We start from the raw sequence: 12,716 nt of genomic DNA on the forward strand, positions 1-12,716 counted from the left end.
CCGGGGAACCCAGGCAGGCTGGATGGTGACCCAGAGCAGACCGGATTTGGCCCACGGGCCTGAGGTTATGCGCCTGCGTTCTTAACCCTTTGTCCTCCTGCCTTGTTCCTCAACTCAGGTCTGGCCGCCCCGTCAGTGTCATGGTGGTCTTCATCACTCCGAACCCCCTCAGCAAAATCTCCTGGGTGAACCGCTTGCACTTGGCCAAAGTGGCTCTCCGTGAGTAACCTCCTTTGCTCAAACTGGATCTCCCAGTGTTTACGACAGAATGTGCAAGCTTTCAAGTAACACAGGATGCTTCTTCAAGTGGGACGTTTAAGAAAAATAAATTAAGGAGAGAGATCTTTGAATGAACCAGGGGTGGGGCACCTGTGACCCTCCAGATCTTAGATTACAACCCCCAACACATGCTAACTGTGCAGTGTGAAGAAATCCTTCCTCTTGTTGCCTCTTATTTGCTTGCCTTCACCCTCTTTGCTGCTTGCATCCACTCATTTATTTATTCATTTCTTTACTTTGTTTATATCCTGTCTTTCCACCCCAAAATGGTGCTTACAGCAACTAGCAATAATAGGACAAAACAAAAACTTCATTAAAACCCTAATTGAAAGCAAATTCAGAGCACAGTTAAAAGCGCAACAAGAGAAGTATGTAGGGATGTGTGAGAATTTCGTTTCAGTTCGCAAATCGCTTAAAAATGCCCCGTACACGATCCCGAATGCGAACATGACCAGGAGTGCGTGTTCTCAGAAATGGTTGGCAAATTCCCAAGCTTGTGTTCATGCTTGCAAAATGTCTGCTTGCAAAATGTGCAGCTTTTCCCATTTGAACGAACTGAAAAACAGGTTTGCAAACGACGGGAACAAGCCAAGCCAAGCTTCGAAGTAAAGGCATGCCCAGTTCTCCGTTCTCCAGTCCTTCAAAATAAGCAGCACCCAACCAATTCCCCAAACCCTCCCACCCCAAACTAGCACCCTGCTCTTCCCTTTCCAACATCTTTAGGAATTCCAGCTTCGCTTTCATCTCACTCTGTCGTACAGCGCACGTCTGGCTCCGGCATCAGCCTTCTGGGTGAGCCCCGCCTCTCCTGCTCTCAATTAGCTGTCTTTTGGTTTGCGTTTTTAATTCTTTCTGTAATTAAGGAGCCAAGCCACTGGTCCCGGAGGCCCCCCAGCGAAGGCGAGAAATAAATTACTCCCGTTCTCCTGTTCAATGGCAGGAGTTTAATCTGAATTTTCAGGAAGGATACAGATAGAAGCTTGACTGTTAGGTTTCTGACTGGCCTTTGCAAAGCTTTTCATATGTCAGTCCTAAAATTGCAGAGTCGGAAGGGGTTAACGCACCACTTCCCCAAACCGCTGCCCTCCAGATGTGTTGGACTACAATTCCCATAATCCCCAGTTAGCCTGGCCAGTGACACTGAATTCACGTTGACATTCATGTCCTGCCTGGTGGCTTCCAATTGACATCAAGGGATAGGAGAACCGGGGTTCCAGTTTGCCGGAATTCTCCAACTTTTGCTCCAAAGCTCAGTTCGCCTCATTTCCATTCCCAGTTGCGACGTGTTTTTCAGCTCCTTTGAACAGGAATGGTGGGCATTTCAAATAGGGAAAGTGCACTTTCTCCTTACTGAATAAAGCTCAAAAATACATATTTTTGGTTGTTGAAAATGCACATCTTTTAAAAAATACACGTTTCCCAAACATAATCCTAAGTTGGGAATGTGTGAATCTTTTTTTTTTTTTTAAAGCACTCCTGATCGTGTTCACGCTTGGGGTTGTGAATGGGGCAGGTTCGGATGATACGCAAACTGAAATGAAGTTCTCATACATCCGTATCGGCTCCTGCCTGGCATCCGTGGGAAGCAGAAAGATGGATCTGGTGGGCCTCTGGTCAGATGCAGCAGGGCTCTGTCTGATATTCTAACCAGAGGATGGATCTGGCTTTTCCTGGGTTGGAATCACCACTATAAGTAGTCCACTGAGCCACAGCGGTGGGCCTGTCAAGCCCAGTATTGTCTGTTCCAGGGATGAGGAACCTTTGGCCTGTGGAAGTTCAGCATCTGGCCCAGGGTGCCTCGTGTTCCTTCAGGGGCAGCATTTGGCCTCCAAGCCTGTACCCTGGAGGAATCCCCCCTGGAGGGACCCCCGTGTTAAGTCTCTTTTGTGCTGGGGCGGGCTGTGATGCCAGTGGCTGTGGCCACGTGCACTGATGTCATCTGGCCCATGGAGGGCCTGGTTGGTAGGGGGCAATTTGGCTGCCCTGCTTGAAGTGATTCTGCACTTCAGGTCTACCCTGACTGGTAGTGCTTCTCCAGGGCTCTTTCCAAGCTCTGTCACTGGAGATCTTTTTAACTGGAGATGCCAGGGACTCAATTTGGGGGATCCTGAGGACACCCCCTTACCTGCCAGAGTTCAGCCAGGCCCAGGACTTCTGCACGCTACTTCTTGTTGAGGTGGTGGTAAGCAAGCTCCGTTCTCTCTGCTGCTGTGTGCAAATGGCCCCTTGCAGTTTCTCGCAGAGTTTGTGAGCAGAGAAACTGGGGAGGAGTGGGGGTAACCATTTCCCCAAATTCCTCCAGGGGGAGGAGCAATTCGCTGCCGGTGCCTTGTGGGCAGGGCTCACCGTTAGCGCTGGCAATAGCGCAGCTTCTTTCTTTTTTGCAGAGTCTGTGTGTCTTTGGCTGCTGGTTCAAGTGGTGATGGCAGCAGGATGGCAGCATTTTGCATCCCCCACAATGCAACAGGCCTCATGTTGTTCTGGGGCATTGTGGGGGGAAAATGGCAGCCATCACAAAAAGATTGTGGAGAATAGTCTAAGCTGTGCCGGCTCCAGGGTTTGGAGGGCCCTTGAGCAAGGCACCTTCCATGGGCCACCAGTGATGGGACCTTCTCACCAGCATTGTCTCCTCCTCCTCATGGCCACCACTTGCTTACTTGACAGGCAGAGAGAGCCAGTGAGCAAGGAGGCAGCCACATCTCCTGCTCCTCCTCCTCCCCACCACCGTTGTTGGGGCCAGAGTGAGAAGCAGGTGAAGAAACAGGTTGCAATGGGGAAGAGGAGGAGCAAGTCCAGGGGGCTCTTATCTGTGGGCCCCTGCTGGGGTGAGGGCCCTTGGCAAGTGCCCAGCCATGCCTACCTTCAGCACCATCCCCGAATCTAAGACAATTCTGCAAAGTAGCCTCCTCCTTTTAGAGAGATGAGGAGAAGAAACATCTCGGAACAAATGCCTTCTGAGAAATTTCAGCTTAGCTCGAGTTATTTTGGAGAACCTCATTAACCATCCTTGTTCCTGGCTCAAGCTGGCTGTTACAGGGATGAAAGCTCTCCGTTAATCGTCTTAAATGGAGCAAGTCCCGTCTGGAAGTTTTAGCGGGAGGGGGAGATTAAAAAAAACACCCAACTGAAAAGGAGCAACCCCACAATGTCATTGCTCAGGGTTGCTGTGCTGAGCATCCCCTGTCCTTTAAAGTTGTCATCGACCAGAGGAAAGTGAAAAGGCCCTTGGTTCTTGGGTGTCCCCAACCTTCCTTTTTCATTCCAGCTTCCCGGCTTGCTAGGTTTGAGCTCCCTCGAGACGCTTCTAGTTCCTTCTTATCTCCCTTTTCTATTTGATTCCAGCTGGTGCTGCAGCAAGAAAGCTTCTCTTTCTCTCATTTTTAAATGGAAGGGGGGGGGATTCATTTGAAATCTTATTTGAATTCCCGACTTCCCCCAGGCACCGATGACTTGATTTTCTTGTTTTTTGTTTTTTTTAAAGCAAAACAGTTTGTTGGCCTATTTTAATCCAAGGCGCCTGCAGGAAAATAACTGCAGCCGCCACTTAAAAATAAGATGCATTAAAAGCTGTAATGTGGAGGAGACTTTTTTTAAAAGAAGTTTTGTTTTATTATTGCTTTGTTCCTTCTCCCTGTATGGCTGTTGACGGTGGTTCTTTCGGTCTGGGGACAGAATGGCTTGCGTGTGCTATTTTGACGGAGAGGAGGGGGGAATCCGAGAGCTTATTTATCTGCTTTGTGTACAAATAAGCACTCATCCAAGTGGAAACCGCTAATCCTTTAAAAGCAGTATTATTCCCCTCCCCTCCCCAAAAGCTCTTATCACGCTCCTTCTTACCAGCCTCTACCAGCTGCAAAGACGCTCTCTCTTTATATGCTGGCTCTACCCAAGGAGGCGAATGGTTTCTCACCCACCCCTCACCAGAGCAATTGTGGGGTGTCTGGCAGCTAGCAGCTGCCAGCGATCAAAAGCTATCGACGAGCATTTCCAGAAAACTCCTTAGCTAAATGAACAAGCCTAGAGGTGGTTATGTTTTTCGCTCGATACGACACGAGAGCACTCCAGTTAGCATATCACAAGTCTCAGGATGAAACTTTTTGAGGTTAACGATGTGCATTTTGCCAGCGGAGGAGGCAACAGAGAGGAAGGTAGAGGAAAGATAGAGGAAAAGTTCATAGGGGCTGCGCAAACTCCCAAACTGTGATGCAGTGGTGCACTCTGCTACTGAAGAACCACTGAAAACATGTGGTGTAGCGACGAGAGTGTTGGACTGGGAGCCAGGAGATCCGGGTTCTAATCCCCACTCAGCCATAGAAATTCACTGGGTGACTTTGGGCCAGTCACAGACTCTCAGCCCAGCGTACCTCACAGGGTTGTTGTTGTGAGGCTAAAATGGAGAGGAGGAAGATTATGCATGCCGCCTTGGGTTCCTTAAGGAGGAAAAAAGGCAGGATATAAATGTAATAAATAAATAAACAATAAACAAGTAAATGCCATCTCACGTGGACCCCAGGTTGGCCTTGCGCAGAATGCCGTTTCGGTTGGGCTGCCCTCCTGCAGGTGGGCTGCTCTGCCGTGTTTCCGAAATTTAGTTAAGACCTTTTTCTGTGGTGTTTCCAACGCTGAGTCTGCAAACGTGTTTCCCACCCTGCTGCCACTTCCTCTGCTTTTTTATTGGTTTTGTTTTTATTCGCTTTTATTATAATTTCGTTTCAGTTTGTAAATCACTTCAAAATGCCCCATTTGCAATCCTGAATGTGAACTTGAACAGGAGCGCCTGTTCTCCGAAATGGTTTGCGAATTCCCAAACTTGCATTTGCACTTGCAAAGCGTGTGCTTGAAAAATGTGCAACTTCGTGAAAATGCACAACTTCTTCAAAATGAGCAAATTTTGAAAAATGCGCAACTTTCTCAAATGAGCAAATTTTGAAAATTGCACAACTTTCCCAAAATGTGTCTTGAGTCTGCTAACATGCCCCCCCACTTCCTCTGCTTACTTACTGATTTTGCTTTCATTCAGTGTTTTAAAAAGTATACCTACTACTCTGAAACCTATAGTGAAACAAGGTATTAAGAAATTGTAAATAAAAATAAACTTCCTCTCCCCTCCAACACATTTTGAGACAATACAATCCAGTCTTCCCCAACCGGGCAGCCTCTAGATGTGCTGGACTACAACTCCCATCGTTCCCAGAAATCAGGATGATGTGACTTGTAGTCCAACAGCCAGAGGGCTCGGGTTGGAAAAGGCTGCCACAGACTGTTTACATTGGCTCTCAAATTCCCCACCCTCTTTTTTCCCTCTCTTTTCGCTGAAGGAGAGGAGAACCAGCCAGGATGGCTGTGTCCTGAAGAGGATAAGAAGAGCAAAGCTCCCTTTTGGTGCCCGCTTTTGGTTTGCCGCCTCCCTGCCTTCTCCTCCAGGGCTGTTGACCTGCAGGTAAGAAACCGCTGAAAGCTTTCTTTTCCTGCTCTCTGTCAGGAATTGGATCGTTCTTCCCCTTCACAATCCACACCACAAAGAGACAAAGCTTCAGGCTAATATGGCTTCATTTTGCTAGAGACTAGCCTTTCTACAAATGCAGATTCCAGGAAGCTCTCAGACTGCCTCAGGCCTTAAACAACTAATCTGCGATATCTAAATGGAGAAGACAGACCAGGGGGTAGTGAAGTTGCTGACAGCTTGCTCGTGAGCCTGACGGCCAGACTTGCTTCACAGTGATGCCCCTCCCTTAAGGTGGATCCCTCCTATGATGGCTTCCACGTGTGGCTATCCTGGCTGAGCGTCTGAGCCCCGCCCCTAACTTTTCCCACCTAGCTTTGTGACTTGCCTTAGCGCCTCTCAAGTCACGCCCCTCTTCCTCCTCCTGCTGGGAAACTTGAGTTCCGATGGTGGAGGGAAGGGACAAGGACTCAGCCTGGGCCATCTGTTTGTCAAGGCCTTTGGAGGAATCTCTCCCAGCATCTAGGTGCTTTAGGCTCTGATCTAGCAGTTCTAACTCTGACCTAGAATTGGAGCTGTCAGACATCTCAAGGGGCTTGGACTCGTCCCTGACACTCTCCTCCACTCATCCTGCGTTTGCACAGGGCCCAAGGCAGCATGAAAGGCAGAGGTAGGGTCTGAGCTCCCAAACCCCTCTTTTGAATACAGATAAAGATGGCGCTGGAGGGTGACTCTTCGCTTTGCAGCAATCTAGCCTCCCAGTTAAAAAAGTATAATATGAAAACACATAAGGAAAAATCAGTCAAAATGGGGAGGGGCAGGGAGCCCAGGGTGGTGCCAAGGGAGGTGTCCGAGGGCACATTGGTGCCACTGCTCCATATTGGAGACTTCAGGGTTACATCATTGGTATTAGTTGACAATGGCCTATTCAGACAAGCCCAGAAAGCTTTTTAAGCAGGGACACCACAGGCCAGGGAGCCCAGCAGGCGGCGATGTGCAGCCAAATTTCACATCTTGATTTGAACTTGCCAGCCGTGGGGCTGCGGGTCTTCCATCTGCATCTGATTCTTTTCTGTCAGCATCCTCCAAGCAAGAACTTTTGACCCTCTCTGCGAGAACTCTCAGTATGTGTCCGCTAGTGACAGCAACTTTGCAGCACTGCTGAGAGGGAAACACCCAGCACGGCTCTCCCTGGACTGCTATTAGCGTGCTGCTTCAGGTGGCCTGCATGTGGTCAATAGCCCAGGAGTGCCGCAGTGCTTTAGGGACAGGAGGCCAGTAGACAGGAAGAGTCAATCTGAGGCCCTCGTTAGCACGCGAACTGCAGGAATCGATGTCACTCTCCAAAGGAAGGGCAGCATGTCTGCCTTTCAAAGCGTTCCCAGAAAGCACGGGTGCTGCTCCAGGGGTTGTTTCCACAACTGTTCTAGCAGCTTGGAGGCAGATTGTGCTCCGGTCGCTCTCCGTGAAGCCCTCTTGTGGCTGTGGCTGGCCAGGGGGCACAACCGCTCCTCCTTGTCTCTGAAACACTGACGGTTTTTCTGGAACTCTCCAAAATCCCTTGTTCTTCTCTTTGCTCAAGGTTTATTTTTGGGGGGTGGGGGGAGAGCAGTCATTGGCTCTCCCTGGGATGCCAGAACTGTGCACTAAAAAAGTTGTGGAGGAACAATGAAACTTGATAGTATGTCTGAGCATGCACAGAGTGCTTTCCTTTCACCATTGCATATCCACAACCAATCCCTGTCCACCTGGATGTAGAAGGGGAGGTCTTCCAAGGAAAATTCCACGTTACTTGTTCGTTTACTTATTCCATTTGTATACCACCCAACTGGCACATGCCGTCAAGGTGGTTCGTGATTATAAAACCAAACAACAACAAAGTAACAAATACATGTATCAAAATAATGCCGTATTAAATATTAAAAGCATTAAAATATGGAAAACATTGAGGGAGCCAGCAGTAAAATTAAAAACCAGAGCAACAGATTAAATGACCACTTTAGGAGGGCAGTCTTAAGCTGGCATCTAAATGTATACAATGAAGATGCCCTGTGGATCTCCCTGGGAAAGGCATTCTACAAACGGGGGGGCCACAACAAAGAAGGCTCTTTCAGGGATCGACATCTGTCACACCATTGTGGATGGTGGCACCCAGAGAACAGCCTTTAAGGGTGATCTTCACAATCAGGCAAGTGTTCCCCCCAAATCAACCATCAGCATTCTTGGGAAGTGGGAGGGTGGGTTGACACTCTCTCTCTCCATGCCCCTCTAGTGTCCCTCTGTGTTTTGCATCATGCAGGGGGGCCTTTTTGGTTTGGATTTCCTGTGCCCCGGAAGATGGTAGGGTTGTCCCCTCTTTCATTTCCTAGTGGCCATATGGGGGGAAAAGTCCAGTGTGGCAGAGTTACTCGGGGGAAGCGAGACCTGTCTTGAAGCTGGATCCATGTCTTGGGCATTGTGGTGCAGCGGGCTGTGTTTGGGGGTCTGATCAAACCCAGGTTTGAATTCCCCCTTGCCCAGTGTTTGCAGAGTGGCTCTCTTGGAGTACAATCCAAATCTCCCCAGCAGAAATTCACCCAAGCAAACTCCAGAAGCCTCACCACCTGCGGGGCGTTAAAAAGCCACTGAGTTTGACGATAAAACATGCCGATGCTTTTGGTAGTCTTGCTGTATTGGCCACGCCCCTTTGGCCTCCGTCCCCACATGCCACGAGGGTGTGGCCCCTGAGAGCTTCTCCGAAATGGAATGTGGCCCTTGGATTGGAAAAGGTTCGACACCCCTGCAACAAACTGCTCCCTGGACTTGAAAATCGCTGGCTTCCCATCTCCCGGACAATAGAGGGCTTCTGAATGTCGCCTTAAAAAAAAAAATCCAATTAGCAGCAGTAACAGATGCACCGCTTTTTGGGCCACCGGCTGTGTCCTGCTCGTTCCTGCCTCTGGCTCCAGAGGCACAGCCCGTGTCGACGGAGGGCTGCGTGTGTGTTCCCTCCCAAAGGCTTGGCTGCCGTTTTGTCTAATTAGACCAAATGACGGCGAGATCTCCTCTGGGGGATGTCAGAGTCTCCCCCCTCCTCTTGCTTTGCGAAAGCTCTACTCCCCAACCCCCGCCAGCCGGGCTGCGGATTTTGCTCTTTGGTTTATTCCCCACCCCCCACCCCAAAAGATGATAAAAGGAAGCAGCTGGAACAAGGCAAGTTCTTTATTCATATATATCATGATTAATCTACAAAGCTCCTTTGACTTCGTAATATCCTTCCCCCAGAGGATATTGGAATGGCTTTGGTGGGGTTTTTTACTGTGTCCTTTGGCTTCAAAGGTTTGCCTCAGTTTCACCTCTGGTGAAAGGGAACAGCACTGCTGGGGTTTATTTTTGGGAAGGCATGGGACATTTTGGATCCTCATCTGTTCAGTTCTCTCTCTGTTGCCTTTCCAAGCTACTGTGAGGCATGAGAGAGAACCCACCCCCAGCCGCCCCTGGCCTGCCCCCGGCAAAGCTTAGAGTGTTATCGCTGCAATCTGTTCAGGGTCCCTGATTTCAAAGCCCTGCAAGATCAGTCCAGAGGTCCATCTCGGCCAGGTTTCAACCTCCCACAGCAGCCAACCAGATGCCTTTAGGAAGCCCACGAGCAAGACATGAGGGCCGTAGCTCTCTCCTGCTCTGGCTCTCTAGTCACTGCCACTCAGAGATACAAGTCAGGCCTGCAATGGAGTGCTTGTGGTCAGGGTTGCCAGCGCTCTCCATGCCTGGGATCTCTGCTGTGGTCCCGTGGACGCTTCTCTCGGCTCCTGCCAGACTCCCTGTCTCTCCTGGTTTTTAGTTTATTTCTTAAACATAAAATTACTTTTGACTGGGAGGCTTGCAGGCTGCAAAGCAAAGTTATGCCCTCCAACAGCATCTTTATTTGGTTTCCAAATAAAGTTTTGGATGTTTTGGTTCCAAAGAGTGGTTTTGTGTTTGTATGATTATTAATGTTAACAACAATAACAGAACAGATTAGACACCTTTCTCTATAAAAAGACCACTGTTCTTCTGTTTGTACTTCTGACTTTTTCCTCTTTATTTCTTCTTTATTTAATCCCATGTTCAGCTGGGAGCGGCTGTCCACACTCCGGTCCATTCCTCCCTGCTGGGTTTCTCTGCCATCAGCACGTCCCTACCACAAGGCTATCTTTGGGTGAGTTTCTACCAAAATGACCCCTAAGTTCTGCACGAACTGCCCCATTTGCCGTGCCGTCACACTGCCTGGTGTTCAGGCAGTGGCCGTGGGCTTTGCATTGATTCTGGCTTAGTTCCCAGGGGTATTAAGAGCTGATGCCATCCGAGCCAAACTCTGAATCCAAACTCTGAATCTTTTATCCCAGCTCCTCCACTGTCAACCAACTTGGGAAAAAATGGTGTGGCAAAGATCACCTCAGCCTGGTTCATGCACCACGCTAACCAGTGGTATTGGTTGTTGAATTCTGGGTTCTTGTGATGTGTGAATGTGGCCATGGTAACAAACAATGGTTTGTTAACCATGAACAACCCAGGAAGAGAACCCATGGTTTGTTGTTCGGGTTGTGAGCTCTGGGTGGTTTGTTGTTCGGGTTGTGAGCTCTGGGTGGTTTAAATCATGGATTGGCATTACGTGCAAGCCCAGAACTGTGGGTTGTTCACGGGTTGTCTCGCCAGACTACAGAGGAGGCGAGCAAGAGCAGCCCAAAGAAGCAGCTGCTGTCCATGCCAGTACTACAGCAACAAAGGCATTTGGGATGCAGCGAGGGTGGGGGCAAAGGAGGAGGGAAACAAAGAACCCAGAAAACGAACCATGGTTTGAGAAAACGAACCATGGTTTGAGAAAACGAACCATGGTTTGAGAAAACGAACCATGGTTTGAGAAAACGTCTGGAAGACAAACAAACTGGGTAGAGCAACAAGCCATGGGTTAAATAAACCATGGGTTAGGTTATGAGTGAACCAGTATCTGCCTTTCCCATTGTTTATGGCAGCTTTCCTCAATCTGGTCTCCTCAACCTGGACTTCAGTTCCCATCAGCCCCAGTGAGCATATGGCTGATGGCCATGAATCCCAGGGGTTGTTGTCCAAAACATTGGGAGGCACCAGGTTGGGGAAAAGGCTGGTGTATGGGGCTGTGGTGTACAGTGTGATGAGAATGTCAACTCAGTGTGCAGGTGCTGTTAAAAAGGCAAGTTCAAGGTTGGGCATAATTAGGAAAGGAATTGAAAATAAAACTGCCAAGATCGTACTGCCTATATACACATTGGTGGTGTGGCCACACTTGGAATACTGCGTATAGTTCTGGTTGCCTCACCTGAAACAAGATATTGTAGAGTTGGAAAATGTTCAGAAAAGGGCAACTAAAATGTTGAAGGGGCTGGAGCAACTCCCTGATGAGAAAACGTTACAGTGTTTGGGACTGTTTAGCTTAGAGAATTGCCGAGTGAGGGGAGACGTGATAGAGGTGTACACATTTATTCCTGGTGTGGAGGAAGTGGAGAGGGAGACATTTTTCTCCCTCTCTCATAATACTGGACTGCGGCGGGGTCCTCCCATGAAGCTGAATGGGGGGAGATTCTGGACAGATAAAAGGAGGGACTTCTTCATGTGGCGCAGAGTTAAACTCTGGAATTTGTTACCACACGATGTCGTGATGGCCACCAATGTGGATGGCTTTAAAAGGTGATTGGACAAATTCATGGAGGAGAAGGCTATCCATGGCTCCTCGTCCTGATGGCTAAATGCTACCTCCGCTATCGGAAACAGTATACTGGGGAACATGAGTGGGAGGGTGCTATTGCTCTCCTCTCCTGCTCGTGGGTTTCCCACTGGGGCATCTGGTTGGCTGCTGTGGGAAACAGGATGCTGGATTGGAGAGGCCTTTGGTCTGATCCAGGCCGTGCCCGGTTGTGCTGTCTGGGGGCAACGGTAGCTGTAGTCTGACGCATCTGGCAGGTGCCAGGTTGGGGAAGGCTTGGCTTGATCCAGCGGGCAGCCTGCTGTCCTTATCTCGGTCTCAGATCCCCACCTGTTGGATGGCAATGACCAGGACCCACAGAGGTCTATCTCACTAGCTGCACTCAAGGAGCTAAATCCTCCCAGCAAGCGGACTGGATTACGCTGTGTCTTACACAAAGCTGGAAGGCTGGAAACAGATAAGGAAGCTGATGGTGGTTTATGGGAGGTTTTGCTCCATGAGACACATACACACAGCTTTTGCTCTGTTGTTGCCTGTGGTCAAACCGGTTTGGAAGGTCTTTGGAAAGATCCAGAGGCCCTGTTTGAGCAGAGGCGAAGATGAGAGGAGTGGATGCCCCTTTCCAACAACTCTCTGGAATAGCGTAGCTTTCCCCCTCCGGCCTTAGTTCTCCTTTAGGTGAATCTTGCAGCAGTCCCCTGTAGAATGCGTGCGTGTCTCCTGGGAACATAACTGCATGACCCTGAGCTGAATGAATGATTATTTATGTATTTATGTATGTATTTATGTATGTATTTATTTAATGAATAGCATTTTTTTTAATGCTGCTCTTCAACCCCCCCCCCCCTGCTCCCAGAGCGGCTTACAAAAAGATTAATCAGGAAAGAGTCCCCACCCTCAGGCTGACAATCTAAAAGACATGACACAAGAGGAAAAGGGATTGGGAAGGAGGAGGAAGACTAAAGCAAAACTCAGACACCAGTTCTCACAGTTCTGGAAGGGCACCTAGTTGGGGAAGGCCCCTGCAAAGGTATTCAGATTCGGGAGAAGATAACTCCAAATCTATGCAAGCCAGTTTGAGTCAGAGCCCCCAGATTTTGTTGCGATGGCTTGTTAAATAAGCAGGGAGAGACGCTAGAACGGGGGTGGGGAACCTCTTCCAGCTCATGGGGGCCGCATTCCAGTGGTGGGTGGGCCAAAGGCAAAGTGGCTTTGCTGAAGGAAAGAAGGGGTGGGCCAAAATGTCCCCCCCTCCCCCGCAATACAAAAAATACAAGCATATTATAGCTTCAAGCT

At 49.2% G+C, this 12,716-nt stretch overlaps 1 protein-coding gene across 1 annotated transcript in view; it reads left to right on the plus strand.

The window, feature by feature from the left end:
* Positions 1-12,716, plus strand: part of ARHGEF10L (Rho guanine nucleotide exchange factor 10 like) — a 109,336-nt gene that overhangs the window by 57,358 nt on the left and 39,262 nt on the right. The window contains exons 20-22 of the mRNA XM_084822337.1: positions 119-219; positions 5,598-5,719; positions 9,813-9,899. Coding sequence (XP_084678463.1) covers positions 119-219; positions 5,598-5,719; positions 9,813-9,899 — 310 coding nt within the window. The remainder of the gene's footprint in view (positions 1-118; positions 220-5,597; positions 5,720-9,812; positions 9,900-12,716) is intronic.

Source organism: Heloderma suspectum, chromosome 15 (genome assembly GCF_057233095.1).
Source record: "Heloderma suspectum isolate Gila_16-S chromosome 15, 16-S_ref, whole genome shotgun sequence".
Classification (NCBI taxonomy): domain Eukaryota; kingdom Metazoa; phylum Chordata; class Lepidosauria; order Squamata; family Helodermatidae; genus Heloderma; species Heloderma suspectum.